Raw genomic sequence first — 24,106 nt, 5'->3', positions numbered from 1 at the left:
AACAATTTTTTTCATTTTTCTTGCTGTGTTTCCTATGCTTTCCTGTATTTTACACTTTCCTGCATTTTATACTTTTTTGGGTCAGTTCACTGAAAATGTAAAGAGAGGGTTTTTGCTGTAAGTTTTCATGTAACATTCCTTTCATCTCAGCCTGAGATGCTGGAATTGGCAGTCGTGTGTGTGTGTGTGTGTGTGTGTGTGTGTGTGTGTGTGTGTGTGTGTGTGTGTGTGTGTGTGCGCCTTACTGCCAAGACTGTGGCCAAAAGCTAACTGTGAGTGTCTTTTAATTAGTCGTGTGTGTGTGTGTGTGTGTGTGTGTGTGTGTGTGTGTGTGTGTGTGTGTGTGTGTGTGCGCCTTACTGCCAAGACTGTGGCCAAAAGCTAACTGTGAGTGTCTTTTAATTTTGCCTGTCTGCAGCTTGGCATGTCTTTTTATGGAAAGTAGGACTTTGTCTCTTCCTACACTGCTGATACTCCTACCTGGAGTTTCCATTGTTTGAAATTACAGTCATTCTCTTTACACTGTTCAAAATATTAAATTAAAATAATTTAAATTATCCTATTTAAAAAAATTAAAATAATTGTTTTTGTTCTTTCCAACAGCAATTACCTCTACTTGTTTCTCTACAGTATACAAAGCATCAATCACAAAGGCAGTGGCTGAATGCTGACAAAAACACATGTGCGGGTTATACTCTTCGTTCCAATCATATGCAATGGTGTAGATAAACCACGGAAGCAAAAGTCTTTCGTAAAACCACAATAAAAAGATATTTGTATTCTAATGTGAGACTTATTATTGATCATCATTATAAAGTTACAGTAAATAAAACTTGTAGCACAATATTGGTTACACACACTACAGTTGACGGCTTCATAAACAGAGAACAGCGGGCACAAAATCTACAGCTTGCTGTTGACAAGGGCACTTGGTTCAGGGACATCCTGGGTTAGAAAGAGTGCAGAAACTGCCGTCATGTTACTGAGCATCTTGAGGAGGAATGTTTATGTCTGATATCAGATTGTATCAATCTAAGACTGCACACCTAGTACGGATTTGTGTATTTCACGCAGAAGTAAGAACAATTCTTAAAAGCCCATTACTGAGATGGCCATCCTCAAAAGCAGTGTTTATTTGCATAAATGACTGCAAAATTAAATTAAAGCTGTTGTGATACAATGCAATTAACAGAAGGAAGGTTGCTACAAGAGTCACTATAATCAGATCATGGTTACCATTAAGGCAGTAACATATTATACTTTTCCGAACTTCTAAACACAGCGAACCTATAATACAGGTGGCTGCATCACAACAATTCGATAACGACAATCCTGTTTACTGTACTAATGCTATGTTACACTATCAATAACTATGTACACGGTCTGTGTTATCTACTTTGTTCCAATGCTGACTCTGAGCACGAATACAATGCACTTTCTGCAGAAATCTGTATGAAAATCAATGTTAAAGAACCTGATAACATCAAAGAAAACATAGGTGAAATGTGTGATATCAGCATTTGATACTGTACCTGCAAGTTGAGACTAGCGCTGTTCCGTGGCTTGCAACAAGTCTCTAGCATCCACTCGGCCACTCTTGCTTGAGACGTCAAGTAGGAAAGTAGTATAGCCTTCAGCTGATAGGAAGCAACCTCTAACAAGGCGCTTAGTTAAAGTATGGCCTACGTGATTCCTCTATAGCTCTCTGTTTGTAATTATGTACATCCTGACTATGAAGACTCCTGAACCATCAGTTAAGCACAGTACATTATTTTTTACCAATGACTTCTATTTAGCAATGGCCACCAGTCATTCACATTGGCGACGATTCGTTCATCGTCATCATAACAATTGGCGACGAGGGTAAAAGTATTTCGTCGTTCTTTAACAGTGTCGACGATGTACAGTGCATATCTCTTGTTCGTTTCTTTCATCGTTGTTTCGAAGTGGCAATGCAGATTATTTAGAAAGCAGAGCAGTCAAAGCAGAGATGATTCAACGATACGTCGGAGACAAGAGGTTTATTTTGTTTGTGTTTACACTATCTCTGTTTATGTGTGTTTATAGACTATAAACCCGACTGCTCTACCCTTCCTCTCCGCATTGTGTGACTCCAAGAGTAGAAGACATTTTCTCCTGCTCCCATTTGTGATTCTTTGATTTATTTGTGATGGCAAATTCAGAGGAATGAAATGTACTAGCAGACCTGTTATGATTACAGAATCAGCAGTCCAACGCACTACTCCAAGCCTTGGGACAGCTCGTCCAGGGTCATCAACATGCTGTTGCACACGTACCATCTGCACAGGAACCAACTGTACGGTGGGCCACAGCCCTGCCATTTTGAGCATTCGACGCCAGGGTGGAAAGTTGCAAGGACTGGCACGGACAGTTTTCACACCACCTTGCCGCTTTGACATCCACGGTACAACAAAGCTGCATGTCCTTTTATCTTGTGTAGGAGTTACATTGTACAGAATCCTCCTCAAACTCTTCCCGAGAAGTTCTCCAGATCAGCACATTTTCGAAGAAATTGTTTGGGAATTAACCAACTATTAGAAGGAAAAACATAAATATTGTGGCGAAGCAGTACACTTTTCTCCACCCAACACGTGCCCCTCAGCAGAATTACCGTGAGTAGGTAGCCACTTTGCAAGGCCTCACTCACGACTGTGAATTTTCTTGTTCTTTTGGACATAATGGTATGGGATGCTATTGTGCGAAACGTGCCGGACACACGCATTAGAGAGCAAATTCTTAAATTAACCAACCCCACTTTAGAACAAGTGTTGGACGTTTTGGACAGACAGGACACTTTGGACTTTGCTGAAAATTCTTTCAAATTGCATCCCGCTGTCTGTCAGGTTAGAAAGCCAGCTGTGCGCGCACCACACATACATGCTGCTGTACTGGCTCGGCAAGCTCCTGCCCAATTCACTTCCAGGAAACAGACACCTGTTATGCGCCGGCAGCGGCCGCCTACTTTGCATTCATGCCCGCAATGTAATTCAAAGCACTCACACCAGAATTGCACATTGCACAAGGCCGTGTGCCATTTTTGCAACAAGAAGGGACATGTCCAAGCAGTGTGCCTCAAATGACAAAAATCTGACTCAGTATCAAGCTTCCAGACAAAGTAGCTTCCGCAAGAACGGTTCCTGATATAAGACTTCCTATTACAATGAGCCACAAGCAATGGAAATAAATGTTGTAAATTTACCTCCAGTACTTGTGCCTTTGTCCAATTGTGACAATTTTGCTTGTAAGGCTAGTGCACGCCGACGAAAGACGTCTCACCAGGCCTGATCTGCCTGTCCACATTTGCCAGTGAACATCACTTCTCAGACCGACTTTTTTTGCTGATGGCAGAACAAACTTTTTGTCGACTTGAACATTTGGAATCAGACGATTCCTTTTCAGTTGGACACTGGAGTGTCTGTTTCACAAATGAATCGTAAAACTTATGAATTGCTTGGTTCACCTCCATTGTGCAACAAAAATGTTATGTTAGCTACCTACAGTGGTCAAAGTATCCTGGTATCAGGACTGTGTAGTTTGCCAGTGACATACTGTGGATAAACATGAGTGGCTTTTTTCCATGTAGCATGTTCACCCTCATCTGTAAATATTTTTGGTCTTGATTTATTTGCTGTATTCTCCTTAACTGTGCGCGGTAACGTACTAGCTGTCACTAAAAGTGTTCCCACAGACAGTATTTTTGAACTATGACAAGAGTTTGCTGATATTTTTTCCACCAGGTGTAGGATGAACGAAAAATTTTCATGCACATGTTGAATTGCAGGACAATGCACAGCCTAAATTTTTCCACGCTCACACAGTGCCTCACGCGCTTCACGAAGAAGTTGCTAAAACACTGCATCAGCTTGAGGCTCAAAGAGTGATTGAACCAGTGACAGCATCACTATGGGCTTCACCGTTGGTTATCTTAACGAAACCATTAGGCAAATTCCGACTGCATGGATTGTAAAGCCACAGTCATTCCTCAACGTATTAGAACATTTCCTTTGCCACATCCAGAAGACCTGTTTGACAAATTGTGCCCAGCCAAATATTTTTCTAAGTTAGATTTGCAAGATGCGTATCTTCAAATTCCTGTGGATGAAGAATCCTTGAAGATTCTCGTCGTGAATACCCATTTAGGTCTTTACAAATTTAAGAGACTTCAATTCATATGTGCCTCCGCTCCAGTACTATTTCAGCAGTACTTACAGACTCTTTGTGCGACGATTCCTTTGGTGTGTAATTACCTAGATGACATCATAGTTTCTGGTTCTACGCTGCGTGAAAATTTGCATAATTTGAGACAGTTACTTGAAGTGCTACGTGAGAATGTATTTAGACTCAATAGGGACAAGTGTAATTTTTTTCTGAACAGTTATCCTACTTGGGACATGTAATAAACTCTCAAGATCCATCCGGGTCCGGATCATTTAAGAGCAATATCAGAACTACCAGGCACCCAAGACAGTTAAAGAATTACAATCCATCCTTGGAATGCTCAATTATTATCACAAGTTTTTGCCTAACACCTCATCTCTTGCAGCACCATTACATAGACTACGTTGAAAGAATGTTCCATTCATTTAGTTGCCTGAAAGCGAACATGCTTTTTAGCAGCTTAAATCTGCATTGTTATCTTGTACACGTCTTACACCCTTCGATCCTACAAAACCTCTTGTCCTCATGGTTGACACTTCAGATTTCGGGATCGGGGCTGTTCTTGTTCACAAATTTGGTTTGTATGATTGCCCAATCATATTTGCATCGAAGCTACTCTCCTCTGTGCAGTGTAACTACTCACAGATCGAGAAGGAAGCTCTTGCTTCGATTTTTGGTTACAAAATTCCACGACTTCTTATATGGTTGCAAGTTTACAGTTCTCACCGACCCCAAGTCTTTGACGCCTTTGTTTCACCCATCAAACCCCATGCCTCTGCATATGGCTCAAAAATTTATTCGTTAGTCACTATTTTTGTCACAGTACTGTTATGACATCTTGTATCAGCCTACTGCCCATCACAATAATGCCAACACGTTATACCAATTCCCAACAGCTGAAGACACGCTGTTCGACTCTTCCGAACAGGCTTGTATGTTCATAGATGTGCAAAATGATGATGATGTGGAAAGTTTTCCTGTTGACTTTTGTCGTATAGCCACAGCAGCAGCTAACAACCCAGTACTAAATGTTGTTTCGTGTTATGCCACAATGCAATGGTCTTTGTCTAAAAATCGGATTGAAGATCCGTTGGTTCATCATTTATTTGTTTGCCGAGTTCGAAACCTTTTGTGAATCTAATGGTATTCAACATTTAACTTCAGCACCATTCGCTCCTCAATCGAATGAAGCCACTGAAAGATTCATTCAGATGTTTGAGTCGCAAATGTCTAACTTGTGCACCTGCTTCACTGGCTGAATTGATGCGTGGTCATCCTCACAGAACTCTGATGAATTTTTTGTATCCTCCGCACCACGTTTCTTTGCCACGGCAGACCCACAAATTCTGGCCAGATTATATTGTCTATTTTCGTCATTTCCAAAGCATTCACCGATGGTTGAAAGGGCGCATTCTTCACCATCTTGTCTGTGCTATGTTTGTCATCTCAAGACTGTCTGGCATGGTGCGCAGGCATCAGAATCAGATGCGCCCCTTTTCGTTGTGGGGTCTCTGTCGCTTGCCCTATGTTTCCAGTGTCGGCGCCAATGGGGCTACCCCCGCAGGGACCTCTTCCTTGCTCTCCTCACCCCTGGGTGCCAGTGCTCATAGCTTCGTCTCTGCCACGCGATGACACACCAGTGTGGACGCCATGTCTCACGCCGGAGTCACCTGCAGTGCCAGCATCGCTGCGACGACCGGATGACCATATGGACCAGTTGCCTTCAACTGTGATAGTGCACAGTGAACTTCTGATTATGAAGCCGTCCCCCACCGTAGAACAGTCTGCACTTCCGAGTTTCCAGTCCTTGTTGCCGGTCGGGTGCCCCGACCCAATGGAGGTTGGCCCTTCGGTTCCTCCCATAGTTGTAGAAGCGCACACACCTCATGTTGACGTGCATCCTAGAGTAGGTTTCCAGACATTTCCTGTCTCCCCTTGGTCTGAATGGCAGGGTGCAGGTGGGCATGCCTCGCCTGCAGTCAAGCTCCCCAGCTCCTAAACTACATCAGCATGAGGTCCTCCACCCAGTGGTCGTAAGCCATACTAAACAGCCTTTCGCAGATTTGTGGGAAGGGATGTGGTATCAACATTTGATACCACACTTGTTAGGGGTTGCAGTTATTGACTGTGGTCCGTACTAGTATCGCCGGACCCTTGAGTCAAGACTAGCGCCACTCCGTAGCTTGCAACAAGTCTCTAGCGTGCGCTCGGCCACTCTTGCTCGGGACGTTAAGTAGGAAAGTAATATTATAGCCTTCAGCTGATAGGAAGCAACCCCTAACAAGGCGCTTAGTTAAAGTATGGCCTATGTGATGCCTCTATAGGTCTATGTTTGTAATTATGTTCATCCTGACTATGAAGACTCCTGTACCACCAGTTAAGTACAACATATTATTTTTTACCAATGACTTCCTAATTATTTTAGTCGTTGCAGCCCAGATCATGCAGCCAGCTCCTTATTGACTTCACTGACAAATCTGCTGTATATGCAAAGAAGAGATCTGTATGTTTTTAGCGTAGGCCACCAGGCATTCACATTGGCGATGATTTGTTCGTCGCCATCATAACATAATGTTGTAACACGGACTTGTTAACTGCGGGAAAAAATTTGTTGACTTCTGTTGGGATCGACGAAAATGAACGTAAAAGAATAAGGTAAATGTAAAATGCTGGAACTTGAAAATAGTGTTTTAGTGTAGCTACTCGTAAACTGCTGTGGTTGGATAGGAACTTCTCAAGAGAAGTATGTAAAATTCCACCAATTCAAGATCAAATTAGCTGCAGGTTATTGAAGGAAACCAGTGTTCCTGATGTTTGTGCTGACACTGGCAATAAATCTATATGCATATTCCTCAACACTGAATAACATGTAGAATTAGTCAGTTAATATAATAAGAACTGGAATATTTTCTCATAAACAATTAATTGTAGTTTGGGAAGAATATAACCTTAACTACACCTTCAATTGTGGGGTATATTTTCAAGGATTTTTTTGTAAAATAAACTGGAGAACGTAAGAACTGCATAAGTGTCTTTGGAACTTCTGACACATTGTGAAGATTGTGACAACTTACATAAGATTAAAACTTCCGTAATAAACAATTTTGAATTTTGCACAGAAAGTATAAGCTTTCATTGTCTGCCACCAGGAAGCAGTTTTACCTGCAATTGATCGGCTCATCCAATAAGCACGAAGATTTGCGGTCCCTAGACACATGAGTAAATTCTAACCTAGCAGTTTTAGTAACAAATAAGTAATATCTGAAATCCAGAAGTATTCATATGCATATCTTTACATAGCTGACCCCATCCAGAAACCTGCACTCTTTGGGAGTAATTCACTTCGGGAACATCTATGTTCATAAAAGGTTGACTGCCAATAATCACTTGCATCACAATATATAGCAACCAGTATTATCTTTCATGAACTTCTTTCTTTCATTCATTCTATTAGCAAATTCCATTCTGGTCATTTCTGTGTGTCAGCAAAATAGAATTTTATATACTTGTGTATTATATCAAGAAATTTTATGTGTTCAGTGACTGTAAACTAAAACTATTGTGGTGGTAATCTTCTGTCAGACTTTGTATGTGATTACCTTGCCACTGCCATACCATTTCAGAGTATTGTGAAAGTATCTACCTGTGATAAACTTTCATGTAAAATCTGAGACTGTCCATCATGGTGATGTTAGTGACAATAAATATAAATAGCAGACAAATTTATTTAAAGCACTGTTGTATATATTACTGGTGTGTGTGTGTGTGTGTGTTTTTCTTAACAAAATAATCAGTCCATGTTTATATGCCTTCCTATCATTAAAAGTCTCTATGAGGTAGCTGCTCATATTATAACTTTGCTGTCTGTACAATAAAGCTCACACATTTCTTAAGGCACACTGGTACAGCCGTGACAAAGACCAGAGAGTGGTTAGTTTCAGTAATCTCTAAAAATAAGGAGAAGACTGGGAATTCAAAATGAAAATTTACATATTTTGTATTGATGTAAAACATGATGCATTTTCAATCTATTTTATGAGCCCATCAACCACAAAATGCCTCAACTACTGCATATGATGAGTTGTTACCTTTGCTCCTTCCATTTTTTAAATGTAAACAGTAAATTACCAGATTTTTGTCCATGTCATTATCTGTAGGCGTGCAGACAAATATGGCTTTTTGCATTAGCCCAACAAAACACCAGAATGCATCAGACTCATTTCTGATCTCAGCTAATACTGGAGCTAAGAGATCTGACATGCCTTGGGTGTAGCCAAATCCTGGATTGTAAACAGCATAATTTAGCAGAATGTTTCTGCAACAGACAAAAAAGACAGGAATAAAAAGAGTATAGTAATACTGAACACTATAATAATTATTAAATTACACAACAAAAAAAGTGTTCAGATCCACAGGTGTTTACACCAACTGGAAAATAATAACAAATAACAGAAACAGTTGTGTAACATTAACTTAAGATATCATGCAGTGAAGTATGAATTCTGCAAACACATTGGAAACATGATATGATAAGATTCAGAACTAATTACAATGCAATGAAACAACCTCATTGTTTTTAGCCACTGTTTATTGTCACAGATGGTTTATAATGAGTTAGACTACAGAATAAGTTAGCAATCACCTAAATTATGGGACAGCATGGCTGTCATACAAAAATGTATATAAAGGAAACAAAGGAAGGACCACACACCACCAGGAAAAAAGAACCTTATTATATCAGTAGCTTTCACGGAAATCGGTACTACCTGAGGGCTTGGAATGCATAAGTATCTTTTCCAAGTTAACGGATTATCTTGTCACAACTATCAATGATGACATTCATTCTGAGGTTTTCCCACATATCTTTCATGCAAAATAGCTTTTCAAGAGTTGTTCTTGTCATTGTTCATGATAGTTTTGTCTGAAGACAGCCTAGTAATCAAAAAACTGTCTAACAAGTTAAAGAAATGCTGTAGCATTTCCATTGTTTGTGTTTTCATTGACAGAGCTTATTTCAAAAAAAGAACAGTACTGTCCCGGGTGTCAAAGTGGCAGACTAGTGCAAAAATTAGTAACTGCTAATTTCTAAGGAAATTTAACATGAAAAAAGATTACCAGATCACCCCATTCCCTTCTCTTTTGCTTTGTTGTCATTACTGAACAAATGGTGATCACTATAGAATGCTACTCCAACCCCCCTTTATAACCTGGTAATCTGCGTTTCAACTTGAATCATCAGTACACTTTACATGGTTAATTAGTGAGGAAAGAAGGTAAAATGCATTAAATTTTTTATTTGTAACGTGGATGTTACAATGCTTATATCAACCTCATAAGTTTGTTAGAAACAAGAAGTGGAAAATATAAAGCATGGGTTGTTAACTTTAGTGCCACAGTACTCTAACCACATAAGACAATCACCCATACCTTAGGCCTGGAAACCTATGTTTCATGATTTCAGTCACTCCAAACTTTGTACAGCAAGGTTTCACACTTGTTATGCTGTCTCTGTGTTTATCCATTAATGTCTGCAATTTTTTATCATTTCTGGTAACTGGTAGAATTCCTGTGTTCTAAATACAAATTGTATGTGAAAGTAATAATTATTTCAAATGTACAACAGCTCATTACACAAGGAAAACACACACACACACACACACACACACACACACACACACACACACACACATTAAATTTATGTGTAAGTACCAATCAAGATGAGAAAATACTTGAATCTGACGTAACAAAGTTGATAAGGATTTTACGAGTAGAAGTAAAACAGAGAGAGACATACGTTAGCTTATGGTGACTTCTTCAATGGAAACAGCCATTCCCTTTTCCATGAGAGGAGAGAAAGAATAATAAATAAGAAAGGTGCTCCAAACTGTAAAAAGTCTAAAGATGAGGCTATTGCTCAGAATCCATGATGAAAAAGGATGGAAGGAAGGTTTAGAGTTTTAAAATCCCATCAACAATATCATTAGTTATGGAGCACAGGTTCAAACTGGGAAGGAAATTGTCTGTGTGCTTTCCAAAGAAACCATCCTGGCATTTGCCTTAAATGATTTAGAGAAATCATGGATAACCTAAATGTGGATGGCCAGATTTGAATTGTCATATCCCCGAACGCGAGTCCAGTGTGCTAACTACAGTGGCACTTTGCTTGGACTGAGATGAGGTAATACACACTAGTAGAATTAACCTTTTTCCTTGAATTCTTTAAGAACGAACACACACTCACTCACTCACTCGTGTATCATATTGTATAACTCCTACCATCACAAAAAACATTTAGATGTATTCAGAAGTTCAGTGATTGAGAGAGCTGGCTACAACACATTGAACCCATGTATTTCAATACAAACAAGAGTTAAATGATTTCTACTTATATTACTAATAAGCGGTAAAAAATTTACTAATGATCTGGTAAGCACAATGGACTTTAATACAAGCATTTCTTTGTAGGGTCACTTGCAAATACAGATATTTGTTCCAGCTTCCACTGATTATGTTTATATTGAGGAGTACCTTTTTAGCTGCAGCAGCAAATGACACTACAAATATTGCTGCTTTAGAAGCTTGATGGGTGTTTTCTGCTTTGGCCATTATATATATTTTTTACCGTAAAAGTAAAACAATTGGCAAATCCTAGTATTAACCGGTGAAACTTAGGATTTGCCATTACGGTGTGGTAAAAGTCCAAAATTTCTCATTATATACATAGATTTCAAACTTTTACCACGAAACATCGGTAAATCTTAGGATTTACCAATGCAAACTGGTGAAAGCTGGATCGAAGACTCCTGCTTCCGTAGTGCAGGTTCAGACAAGTTTCACTGTTGCCAATATTTTGTTCAGTTAAGTTTCTTTGTTGGCAATTATGAGTTCTCAGTCCACTCACAGCTGCGTAGTTTCAGTCAGTGTCGAGCATTCTGCGTACGGTCATCTTTGCTACTCATTTTAGTGGTGTTTCTTGTTTCTTCTGCAGGTTTGCATCAAAATGAGTGATGTTATGCATAACAGATTTTACGAACTTTTAAGTGAATCAGTGAATAAGAAGAAGGACAATAATTTTTATGTAACTGCTGAGCAATATAATATTCTGTTAAGTGAAGTGAAAAATACAAAAAATGTTTCCAATAAAAAATCTGGTCACTACAGGCGTTTGAAGCGATATGATGTTCTCAACATCGGAGGTAAAGAGAAACTCATAGCACCGGTGTCTGCTGAAAAGGTAAATTCGTTATTATGTTTGTTTCGATGAAGTGTTTAATGTACTACTTAAGACCTACATTGCTATAGGCCATGCCTGCTGAACACGGGTGATTGCGGAACGAATCATAAGTACAGGAATCTGTTGAATAAATCGTTACTTATTTGACATTATGTGAACCATGTCAAAAAAAGCAAAAACATTGAAAAGGGATGTTGTAGTGAAACCTGTCACACACAGTGAAATGAATTCACAATGCTAAATCGACTTAATTGATATGCAAGCAAACACAAACAATAATTCGAAGTTCATACTTGTATACCAAGATCATTTGACAAAATTTGTTATCCTCCACACAGAAACTTCGAAAAGGGCTGATGAAGTAGCATATCATCTTTTGGACATTTTTACCAGCTTTGGTGCCCCAAGTATCCTTGATTCTGGTAATGGTAGAGAGTTTTTAAGCAAGTCATTCAAAGTTTATGTGGGTTGTGGAGTGATATAAAGATAGCCCACGGGAAGCCAAGGCACAGTCAGTCTCAGGGATGAGTCGAAGGAGCAAATCATGATAACGAAAATGTTATCAACTTGGATAGAAACAAATGAAACTTCAAAATGGTCTGAAGGGCTGAGGTTTGTGCAAGCAGTCGATAATAGGGCTCATCATGAAGGCACCAGATGTTCATCATATGAAGCCATGTTTGGGGTTCCAATGAAAATGGGCTGTGCAACTTCAGTTGTTCCACATGATTTAATAAAAAATACGAGCACTGAAGAAGAGTTGAAAACAATGTTAAACAGCACTTCGACTGACTCGCAGGAAATTGAAAATGACGGCCAAGGAATTGATGCCAGTGCATCAAGTACTGGAACCAAAGGAACAGAGATAGAAAGTGCGACTGCAGCAGGTGAAGAAACACCAAGAGACACAGGATTTGACAACAGTAAACAATGAGACAGCAAAACCAGCTGGTGGCTGTGACGAGACGCTGACAACTTCCGACAGTGTTAATAACGTGAAAGGGATCCGAGAAGCTGCCAAAGAAGGTCTTCAGTTGCAGGCAAAAGAAATGAAAGCAGCCTCATGTAACAAAATTCCAAAACCTTCAGTTGGGCAGAATGTGAGAAGGGCAAAAATTGACACAAAATCTATAATAGCAGTAGTGATAAATATCCAGGATGACAAATTTTATCAACTTTGTACCAAAGCTGATAAACTGAAGTCATTGTACACTAGGAACCAATTTACATAGTGCAAGGAAAATTTTATAAACGTCAAAGAGGTAGCAAGATAAGAAATTAGTCTATGGGAAGTGGTTGCCAAACAATCTTTTGTTCAAGGACAAGGGTTCAAAAAGTGCAATTGCTTAAAAATTGTTCAACTAAAAAATGCCTGTGTAAATAGTCTCCCATACTATGTAATTCGAAATGCCACAATAGTCAGCCTTGTTGTAACAAAAATTAACATTCACAAGGTAACATATTTAACATTTTTCACTAATATGGAATATTGCTCATTATAATCACACTGGAATTCAAGAATGTTTAAAATACATAAATTTACAATAAATACAAACTATTTCAATAAATTGCTAAGTTAATTTTTTAATGAATGAATGGTAAAAGTTCGAAATCTATGCATATAATAAGAAATTTCAGACTTTTACCACACTGTGATGGCAAGTCTTAGGTTTCACCAGTTAATTCTAGGATTTACAAATCATCTGACTTTTACAGTAACATATACAGGGTGTATCAAAAAGGATGGCGCGAACTTACATGGCTGAAAGTACACAATAATATAAGCACATATGTTAAGTAAACACGGGCTCTAAAACACATACCTGTTCATCTTCAGTACTTTGGAACACAACTCTTCTAATGAACAAGTGCTCATAACTTTTAAGGTATGCATTTTAGAGCTCATGTTTACTGGACATTTTTTTATTGTTTTGGTCCACTTCCCAAAATATAGAAAGCAAAGAGCTTGCAGTAGAAGAGATTTGTTTCACAATATTGAAAATCAAGAATATCTCATAGATCTTAGGTTATGTGTTTTAGACCGATGTTTACTTGACATTTGTGCTTATATTATTGTGTACTTTCAGCCGTGTAAGTTTGCACCATCCTTTTTGATACATACTGTATATAAAAAATCCAGATCCATCTCATCACTTTCAGAATATTCTCAACCGTCAAGATAGTGACACATCTTGCCTCAAGTGCAAATGGAAATGACACAAAAATCTATGAAAAATTACACTCACTTCATTACTTCAATGTTTGGATTGTCTTCTCCTGCAAAGTACGGATTTCCCCGATCAGTGCGGACAACATCTTTCTCCACAATACACTGTATATTCCGCCAAAAATTCTCTTGGCTTACTGGGTCCATTTCATTTCTTCTACGACTGGAATTTAAAACAAAAGTGAAGACAACACAAAAGCGCGGCAGTAAAAACAAGATGACACATACACACACATTTCAAAATGCAAAATGTAGTTCAATCTCTAGCAATTGTATATGTAATGTCTCCCTAGTTCTTCATGAATGTCAGTGACCTTTCATAAAAACTATCTTATGCACTCTGCCAGTACTCACATACTCCAGCCCTACTCCTCCTGACGCATATATAATCCTGGGAATGGTAGTCTAAAAATATGATTTATAAAGTGGTCTGTGAGCTTTGTCTTGCATTTTATATTAGTATGGCCAGTAAGGTATCAGTCACAATCAATGACAAGAAGTGTTCACACTTTTGACAGGAAATACCCTGTTGCAGAGCATGATGTAGGATGTTAGAAAAGGGATCCTGATATGTGTTTCAATTGTAGTGACGTGTTCTGACATTTTATCCTCACATATGTAGAGTGGCACAAAAACATTCCATGTAGTGGCAGTTTCAAGCTATAATCATGTAGTTGTTATCTGGTTTACTTTCTGTTGGTTATTCCGTACTTTACATTGTGCATGCATTCATATAAGTGTAGATCTAAGCTGTTATAAAGTATATGTGAGAATAAATATCTTGTTTTCCCTGTTACTCTCATATTTAGTGACGCCATATGAACAACTCACCAGCCACAATTGAACCGGCAGCCAGCGGTGCAATTAACAGAGTGACAATCAAACCCCCACCATTCTGTCAACATAATCCTCCATTATGTTTTGTCCAACTACAAAGTCAGTTCATCCTCGCACAAATATCGATGGGTGAGACTAAGTACAGCTATGTGGTTGAAGTGCTCACTGAGGATCTACCGGCAGGGGTCCAAGATATTCCAGCAATGCCACTGGATACAGAATGGTGTGTATCGATTAAAAATACATTGATAACACACTTGTTTCAATCAGAAGAAAATTGACTAGAGAAGCTTCTGCTCACTGAGGAGCTCACAAATTGCACTCCATCACAATCTCTAAGACATTAATGCACATTGGCAAGTATCACTGTAAGTGATGGTGCACTATGGAATATGTGGTCATCCTAATGGCAAGCAGATACCCAAAAAATTCTCACTGTGTGTGTGGGTGATTTAAAGGCACTGGCACAAACTGCTGACAGGACAGCTGAAATGTATCCGGCATGAAAAGTCTCAGTATTGACACCACGACAACAAGATGTGACCACAGTGGTGGTAGCCTCCCTGCAATCGCTACTGGCAGGACTGACCACAAAGGTAGATGCGTTAAAAACAATGCACAACTCAACAGCTATGACACTCACAGTCATGAGGTCATAATTGATCTGCATCTGCACAGAACCTATGTTGAAACATAGAAAGTTCGGTAATGATCCACGAAAATGTACTCCATCTTGCAAGTGGAAGCATGAATCAGACACCGCAGCAGCGACAACAACTTCTATGATAAACACATGCTGACTTTTTGTGATGGACCACGATAAAAAACTACAGTACCTGGTTGATATAGGAGCAGAAGTGTTGGAACATTTGACAAACCACCTACCACACCGAAGTTCTGACGATTGCTCTCTATTCACCACTAATGACTCCAAGATTAGAATTTTTGGTTGAGTAACATTATTCCTTAACCTCAGGCTATGCTGTGTGTTTGAATGGCAATTTACAGTGGCAGATATATCACAGCCTATTATCAGAGCAGATTTTTCGTCCTTCTAGACTTACTGCCAGATCTGTGTATTCAGCAATTAATAGATTTCACTACTAAACTGCATACACCAGGGAAAGTGTCACTCCGCTAGTGGTACGCACAGTCACAGGTGATACACTGGACATATGGTTACTGAATGGATACCCTGAGATCACTCAGCAGTCGCCTACTCTCCCACTTGTCACGCACACAACCGTTCATCACATTTTGACCATGCTAAGGCTACCAACTGATGCTCGGCGCAGACGTTTAATGCCTGGGGGGATTGGCGGGGGGGGGGGGGGGGGGGGGGATGGGTCATGCCTCTGCAATGATTAGTTACACTGATTAATGCTTGAACTAATTGCAAAAGTGAGCCATATAGCCATATATGACACATGTTCTGTTCCAAAAATGAGTTTCTACAACCATCAATGTCTCATATTATGCGCAGTGTACAATGAGCGATGAGACAAATGCCATTTCATGCTATACCTAGATCGCATAGCTATGTGAGTAAATACAACTGTTTACCATACAGCCATAACACTGAGTAAAGAAGAGGTGAAGAGAGGGAAGTGATGTGCAAGGGCTAGGAGGAGGGGCAATGGTCAAGATAATGAAGATTTAAACATACTGTCCACAAAGACCCCCTACTTCTTTCTTGATGACCAAGCACAAGTAATTAGGACAATTTTCTTCTCCATTCAGACTATGCTTCTGTTCAGGGTGTGAGTTGCTCAGTTAACTACCACAGAGATACATTCTCATAAAGCAGAATAATGTATGTGTGCAGACCCTTGTAACTCATGAAATGAATCAGTCAGGTGAACTGAGACCTAAACTATAAGGTATGTGAAATAATCACTGTTTCACAACAGATTGATCACTAGCATTTGCAGATGACATCATGTATTGTTGCACAAAATAAGTATATTACTTCACAGCAGTTGAGGGCTGTTATGATCAAATTTTCCACACAATTTGCATTAATACACTTCAGACACACTTTCTTCATATGGCATTAGAGCTAACATGATGAGCCCATGGCAATAAGAAGTTTTATAAAGCATTATTTCTTTTACACAGGACCTAATGAGAAAATTCTTGTTTTTGATAAGAACATCATTGGTTACTTGATTAACATTTCAACTCTGGTCCAAAGTTTTTCAAAATATCTTTCATTAATGCTGATAATTTGCTACCTGATTTTTAACACAAAAACCTAGCAGAACCACTGCGTCTCTTACAACCTGGACACTAGCATAATAACAAAGACCATAATAAAATCAAAAGAAGAGTGAATGGCAGTAACACAAATACCCAACCTATATTAAGAATCTAGTGACCTTTCAGATTTGCCACATGTTTTGCATGTACGCTCAGTCTTACATAGCCAAGTGTCCGACAAAAAAATTCAACCAATCTCCTGTTGTTGTTGTGGTTTACAGTCCAGAGACTGGTTTGATGCAGCCCTACATGCTACTCTATCCTGATCCTGTGCAAGCCTCTTCACCTCCAAGTACCTACTGCAACCTACATCCTTCTGAATCAGCTTAATGTATGCATCTCTTGGCCCCCTCCGTGATTTTTACCCTCTATGCTGCCCTCCAATACTAAATTGGTGATACATTGATGCCTCAGAACATGTCCAACCTACCGATCCCTTCTTCTAGTCAACTTGTGCCACAAATTCCTCTTCTCTCCAATTTTATTCAGTATCTCCTCATTGGTTACACGTTCTATCCATCTAATCTTCAGCATTCTTCTGTAGCATGACATTTGAAAGCTTCTATTCACTTCTTGTCCAAACTATTTATTGTCCATGTTTCACTTCCACACATGGCTGCACTCCATACAAATACTTTCAGAAACGACTTCCTGACACTTCAATCTATACTCAAATGTTAACAAATTTTTCTTCAGAAACACTTTCCTTGCCATTGTCAGTCTATATTTTATATCCTCTCTAGTTTGACCATTATCAGTTATGTTGCTCCCCAAATAGCAAAACTCATTTACTACTTTAAGTGTTTCATTTCCTAACCTAATTCCCTAAGCATCACCTGATTTAATTCTATTACATTCCATTATCCTCAGTTTTCTTTTGCTGATGTTCACCTTATATCTCCTTTCAAGACTCTGTCCATTACATTTAATTGCTCTTCCAGGTCCTTTGCTGTCTCTGACAGAATTACAATGTCATCATCAGTAAACCACAAATTTTCTATTTCCTCTCCATGGATTTTAATTCATACTCCAAATTTTCGTTTGTTTCCTTTACTGCTTGCTCAATATATAGATTGAGTAACATCGGGGATAGGCTACAACCCTGTCTCACTCCATTCTCAACCACTGCTCCTCTTTCATGCTCCTGAACCCTTTTAATTCCCATCTGGCTTCTGTACAAATTGTAAATAGCCTTTCGCTCCCTGTATTTGACTCCTACCACTTTCTGAATTTGAAAGACAGCATTCCAGTCAACATTGTCAAAATCTTTCTCTAAGTCTACAAATGTTAGACATGTAGGTTTTGCCTTTCCTTAATCTGTCTTTTAAGATACTCCAACACATATAACTGTACTCAAATAGATCACATCTTCACAAATTTAAGGGACTTTCAGTACAAAAGTGAAATTATAGAAACAGCCCTGTCAGACCATGATGCAATAAAAATATGTCTAAATTATATCACCACAAATGAAACACACAAAAAAAATATGGAAAAAAAGAATCTTAAATGAACAAAACTGAACAGCCCTTAGGATAAAACTTGAAAAAGGATAGGAAATACTGGAAGAAAATTCTCCATCAATGGATCATAAAGTGACTCATTTTATTGACACACTTTCCTACCATCTCAATATTACAAGCCCAGTAATAAAAACTAAAGCCAAAACCACAAATAAAAACAAAAAAAAAATGGATAACAAAAGGCATTTTGGTCTCTAGGAACAAGATAAAAATGAAGCACAGAATATATGAAACTACCATTGATGAAAACTTTAAAGAGTACTACAGAAAATATAAAAGAATGTATGCTAAAGTACTGCAAGCAGCCAAATGACTAGAAGCAAAAAAGCGTATAAATAGTGCTGCTAATAAAAGCAAGGCTTGCTGGTCTATTATAAACACAAATTGCAAACCCTCGAATTCACAGGAACACGGCAAAATACAGTTCATGATCAGCAAAAAAATTATAGCTGAACAGAATAAAATCATAAATCTCTTCAATGACTATTTTGCCACAGTAGGCCAAAAACTGAAAGAAAAAACAAATAACAAAAAACACAGTTACACCTGGAAAATATTTATTAATCCCCAGGGGAAAACATTGGCACTTTTCCCAGTGACAGCAGAAAAAACATTTAAGATAATAAAAAACCTATAACAAACAAAGTCATGTGGAATTGACAGAATATCAAGTATAGAAATTAAACACTTTGTGCAGGAACTCAAGAAAGCTCTTACACATCTAATCGATTCATCATACCTGGAAGGAACTTTTCCAAAGTGCTTAAAGGCGGCACTGATAAAACCAATACATATAAAGGGGGATGAATACAATCTGGAAAATTATAGGCCTATAGCTCTTTTACCAGTCATATCAAAAATATTTGAACGAGCTTATGCACAGAGACTCGTTGCTTTTCTGATGAAACATGAAATAATCAATCGAAACTTTCACAGTGAAGATATCAATGTATGCATAGATGAGTGCATAGCAGAGAACACCAAATATACAAAATTCCTTGGGATAATTATCGATGAAAATGTAAACTGGTATAAGCATATAGAATATTTAAGGGGGAAACTCAGCACAAACCTATATGTGCTCCCCAAACTCAGCTACCTAAAAGACACAGGCATGAAAACAATATACTATGCATTAATTCATATGACAGTAAGTTACGGCATAACTTTGTGGGGAGGTACCTCGAAAACAAACATTAATAAAATATATAAATTACAAAAAAAAAGACGTAAGAATGGTAGCCAACCTTAAATGGAAAGATTCATGTAAACCAGCATTTAAAGCTCTCAAAATACTAACATTACCCAGTATATACCTATACAAATCCCTCTGTTGGATAAAATTCAAGTATTCTCCTGATACTAGAGATAACAACACACAACACAGCCATGACACAAGAAAATGGAACCTCTTTCATGAGCCTACAAACAACACCACAAAATACAAAAAAAAAGGTCATCATACACTGGACCAAAAGCCCTTGAAAACCACTCCCTTCATTCTTGAGAGAAATATTTTCAAAAAATGTCTCAAAAATTTTCTGATAGAAAACTGTTATTGCAGTGTAAATGAATTTATGTGCACTACAGTTCAAAACAATTGCAGAACCATTATTGTATCAAAAGAAAAATTGTACAAAACCTAATTTAACATGAAACAGGCCTAGAATAAAATTATGATAAATTATATTTTTGTTAAACAGTAGACAGTAAATGCTATGTACCTGTTGATGCATGAAATTAGAATATATCTTGATCCATACAGTGTACTTTCTCAAAGGATAAATAAATAAATAAATAAAGATAAGTCATAGGGTCAATATTGCCTCAAGTGTTCCAGCATTTCTACAGAATCCAAACTGAGCTTCCCCTAGGTCAGCTTCTACCAGTTTTTCCATTTGTCTGTAAAGAATTTGTGTTACTATTTTGCAGCTGTGACTTATTAAACTGATATTTCGCTAATTTTCACGCCTGTCAACACCTGCTTTCTTTGAAAGTGGAATTATTATATTCTTCTGAAGCCTGAGGGTATTTAGCTGTCTCATACAACTTGCTTACCAGATGGTAGTGTTTTGTCAGGGCTGGCTCTCCCAAGGCTATCTTAATTCTAACAGAATGTTGTCTACTCTCGACGCCTTCTTTCGACTTAGGTCTTTCAGTGCTCTGTCAAACCCTTCACGCAGTATCATATCTTCCATTTCATCTTCATCTACATCCTCTTCAATTACCATAATATTGCCCTCAAGTACATCACCTTTGTATAGACCCTCTATATACCGTACTCCCTTCTTTGCTTAGAACTGGTTTTCCATCTGAGATTTTGATATTCATGCAAGTGGTTCTCTTTTCTTCTAAGGTCTCTCTAATTTTCCTATAGGCAGTGTCTATCTTACCCCTAGTTATATATGCCTCTACATCCTTACATTTGTCCTCTAGGCATCCCTGCTTAGCCATTTTGCACTTCCTGCCAATTTCATTTTTGAGACGTTTGTATTCCTTTTTGCCTGCTTCATTTACTGCATTTTTATATTTTCTCCTTTCATCAATTAAATTCAATATCTCTTTTGTTACCCAAAGATTTCTACTAGCCCTTGTCTTTTTAACTACTTGATCCTCTGTTGCCTTCTCTATTTCATCTCTCAAAGCTACCCATTATTCTTCTACTGAATTTCTTTTCCCCGTTCTTGTCAATTGTTCTCTAATGCTCTCTTTGTAACTCTCCATAACCTTTGGTTCTTTCAGTTTATCCTGGTCCCATCTCCTTACATTCCCACCTTTTTGCAGTTTCATCAGTTTTGTGGTCAGAGTTCACATCTTCTCCTGGAAATGTCTTACAATTTAAAACCTGGTTACTAAATCTTTGTCTTACCATTATACAGGGTGTTACAAAAAGGTACGACCAAACTTTCAGGAAACATTCCCCACACACAAATAAAGAAAAGATGTTATGTGAACATGTGTCCGGAAACGCTTAATTTCTATGTTAGAGCTCATTTTAGTTTCGTCAGTATGTTCTTCCACCTACGTTCAATGGAGCACGTTATCATGATTTCATACAGGATATTCTACCTGTGCTGCTAGAACATGTGTCATTACAAGTATGACACAACATGTGGTTCATGCATGATGGATCTCCTGCAAATTTCAGTCGAAGTGTTCGTACGCTTCTCAACAACAGATTCGGTGACTGATGGATTGGTAGAGGTGGACCAATTCCATGGCCTCCACACTCTCCTGACCTCAACCCTCTTGACTTTCATTTATGGGGGCATTTGAAAGCTCTTGTCTAAACAACCCTGATACCAAATGTAGAGACTCTTTGTGCTCGTATTGTGGACGGCTGTGATACAATGCGCCATTCTCCAGGGCTGCTTCAGCGCATCAGGGATTCCATGCGACGGAGGGTGGCTGCATCTAGCCTCGCTAACAGAGGACATTTTGAATATTTCCTGTAACAAAGTGTTTTAAGTCATACTGGTACGTTCTGTTTCTGTGTGTTTCCATTCCATGATTAATTTGATTTGAAGAGAAGTAATAAAATGAGCTCTAACATGGAAAGTAAGCGTTTCTGGACACATGTCCACATAACATATTTTCTTTCTTTGTGTGTGAGAAATGTTTCCTGAAAGTTTGGCCGTACCTTTTTGTAACATCCTGTATAATCTATCTGAATCCTTCCAGTGTCTCCAGGCCTCTTCCATGTATACAATCTTCTTTCATGATTCTTAAACCAAATGTTAACTATGATTAAATTATGCTGTGTGCAATATTCTACCAGGTGGCTTCCTCTTTCATTCCTTACCTCCATTCCATATTCACCTACTACTTTTCCTTCTCTTCCCTTTCCTAATACCGAATTCCATTCCCCCACGATTATTAAATTTTTGTATCCTTTCACTATCCGAATAATTTCTTTTATCTCACCATACATTTCTTCAATCTCTTCGTCATCTGCGGAGCTAATTGGCATATAAACTTGCACTACTGTGGTCGGCTAGGGTTTCGTGTCTATCTTGGCTACAATGATGCGTTCACTGTGCTGTTCGTAGTAGCATACCTATACCTACGCTCCTATTTTCTTATTCATTATTAAACCTGCTCCTGCATTACCCCTATCTGATTTTGTATTTATAACCCTGTATTCACCTGACCAGAAGTATTGTTCCTCCTGCCATCGAACTTCACTAATTCCCACTACATCTAAACTTTAACCTATCCATTTCCCTTTTTAAATTTTCTGACCTCCTGCCCAATTAATAGATCTGACATTCCACACTCTGATCCGCTGAAAGCCTGTTTTGGTTCTCCTGATAACGATGTCCTTATGAGTAGTCCCCGCCCGGAGATCTGAATGGGGGATTATTTTACTTCCAGAATGTTTTACACAAGGGGATGCCTCCATCATTTAATCCTACAGCAAAGCTGCAAGCCCTTGGGAAAAATTACTGCTGTAGTTTCCCCTTGCTTTCAGCCGTTCATAGTACCAGCACAGCAAGGCCATTTTGGTTAATGTTACGACACCAGATCAGTCAATCATCCTGCAGCTACTGAAAGGCTGCTGCCCCTCTTCAGGAACCACACGTTTGTCTGGCCTCTCAACAGATTCCCCTCCATTATGGTTGCAATTTCGGTACAGCTATCTGTATCACTGAGGAACGCAGGTCTCCCCACCAACGGCAAAGTCCCTGGTTCATAGGGGGGACCAATCTCCTATCTAATCAAATCTTTACTGGAACCAATAATGTATAAAGTTTTGAGATTATTGAAACACTAACGTTATCTCATGGTATTCCTGCCTGCGGATGGCAATAATCTGATCCCTTTCTTCATGTGTGCTCTGATAAGAATAACAGTGAAGCAGGAATGGCCACACTGTGCTTCTCATTTCTGGTTCCAGACCTCCAAAAAATATACCCTGCAAAGAAAAATGAATCACTATCACAAGACAAGCAACAAATTTGCAGCCAGAACTCTAGTTTCGACGTAAACTTTTACATATTATAAGGATACATATAACAGATCTTAAATATAAAGTTTTATTTAAAATAATAATAATAATAATAATAATAATAATAATTAGAAGATAATACAATTAAGCTAGTTCCCTTTAAGAACATCCTTAATGGATTTTATGTATACAGACTGAAGTGTTGAGTGAAAATTTGTATCAAGGCTGGGAATCGATTCTGGGCCTCTTGCTTACTGGTTATGTGCACTAGCCACTAAGTCACCTCGGCACACCACTTCGCACAACTGCATGGATTACCCTGGCTCCCCTCGCTCCTCAATCTAAATACTCACTGCTGCCCCAGTCTACTTTAAATTCCTCCTTACACACAAAATTGTGTCATTTCATTTGTATATGTACTTGAATCTGGGTTTCAGGGTGGATTCCCCATTTACATTTGATGCTTATGTGCTATTCCAGAACATGAGCAGCCTCAAAAATTCTGTTCATGTGTAAGAGGGATCTTAAAGTAGACTGGGGCAGCGACGAAAATTTGGATTCGGGAGTGAGGCATGCCTGGGTAACCCACACAGTTTTGCGAACCGATGTGCAATGGTGGCTTAGTGGCTAGCACATCTGCCTAGAAAACAGGAGATGGGAGTTTGATTCCCGGCCTTGGTACAAAGTTTCACTCACTGCTTCAGCCTATATACATGAAATTATATCTGCCTGAGACCAGTAAAGCCTCTGAAATTGTGCCATTTCATTTGTGTTCTTAATGGAAATTAATTATGAAAACTACTTTTATAGTTTTTGAGTGAATAACAAACTCTCAGTATATTTATAGATTTTGTGAAACTCTCTCCTATCCTCAAATGTCATTATTGTTCTTATCTTCA

The 24,106-nt window shown here is 38.6% G+C and overlaps 1 protein-coding gene across 1 annotated transcript in view; it reads right to left on the bottom strand.

The window, feature by feature from the left end:
• Nucleotides 1-24,106, bottom strand: part of LOC126335053 (TBC1 domain family member 16) — a 103,810-nt gene that overhangs the window by 29,903 nt on the left and 49,801 nt on the right. Inside the window, exons 7-9 of the mRNA XM_049997931.1 lie at nucleotides 23,035-23,174; nucleotides 13,660-13,803; nucleotides 8,308-8,494 (exon numbers count right to left, since the gene is read on the bottom strand). Of these exons, the coding sequence (XP_049853888.1) occupies nucleotides 8,308-8,494; nucleotides 13,660-13,803; nucleotides 23,035-23,174 (471 nt within the window). The remainder of the gene's footprint in view (nucleotides 1-8,307; nucleotides 8,495-13,659; nucleotides 13,804-23,034; nucleotides 23,175-24,106) is intronic.

Source organism: Schistocerca gregaria, chromosome 2 (assembly GCF_023897955.1).
Source record: "Schistocerca gregaria isolate iqSchGreg1 chromosome 2, iqSchGreg1.2, whole genome shotgun sequence".
Lineage (NCBI taxonomy): Eukaryota > Metazoa > Arthropoda > Insecta > Orthoptera > Acrididae > Schistocerca > Schistocerca gregaria.
This window is presented reverse-complemented; position numbering and strand designations above follow the sequence as displayed.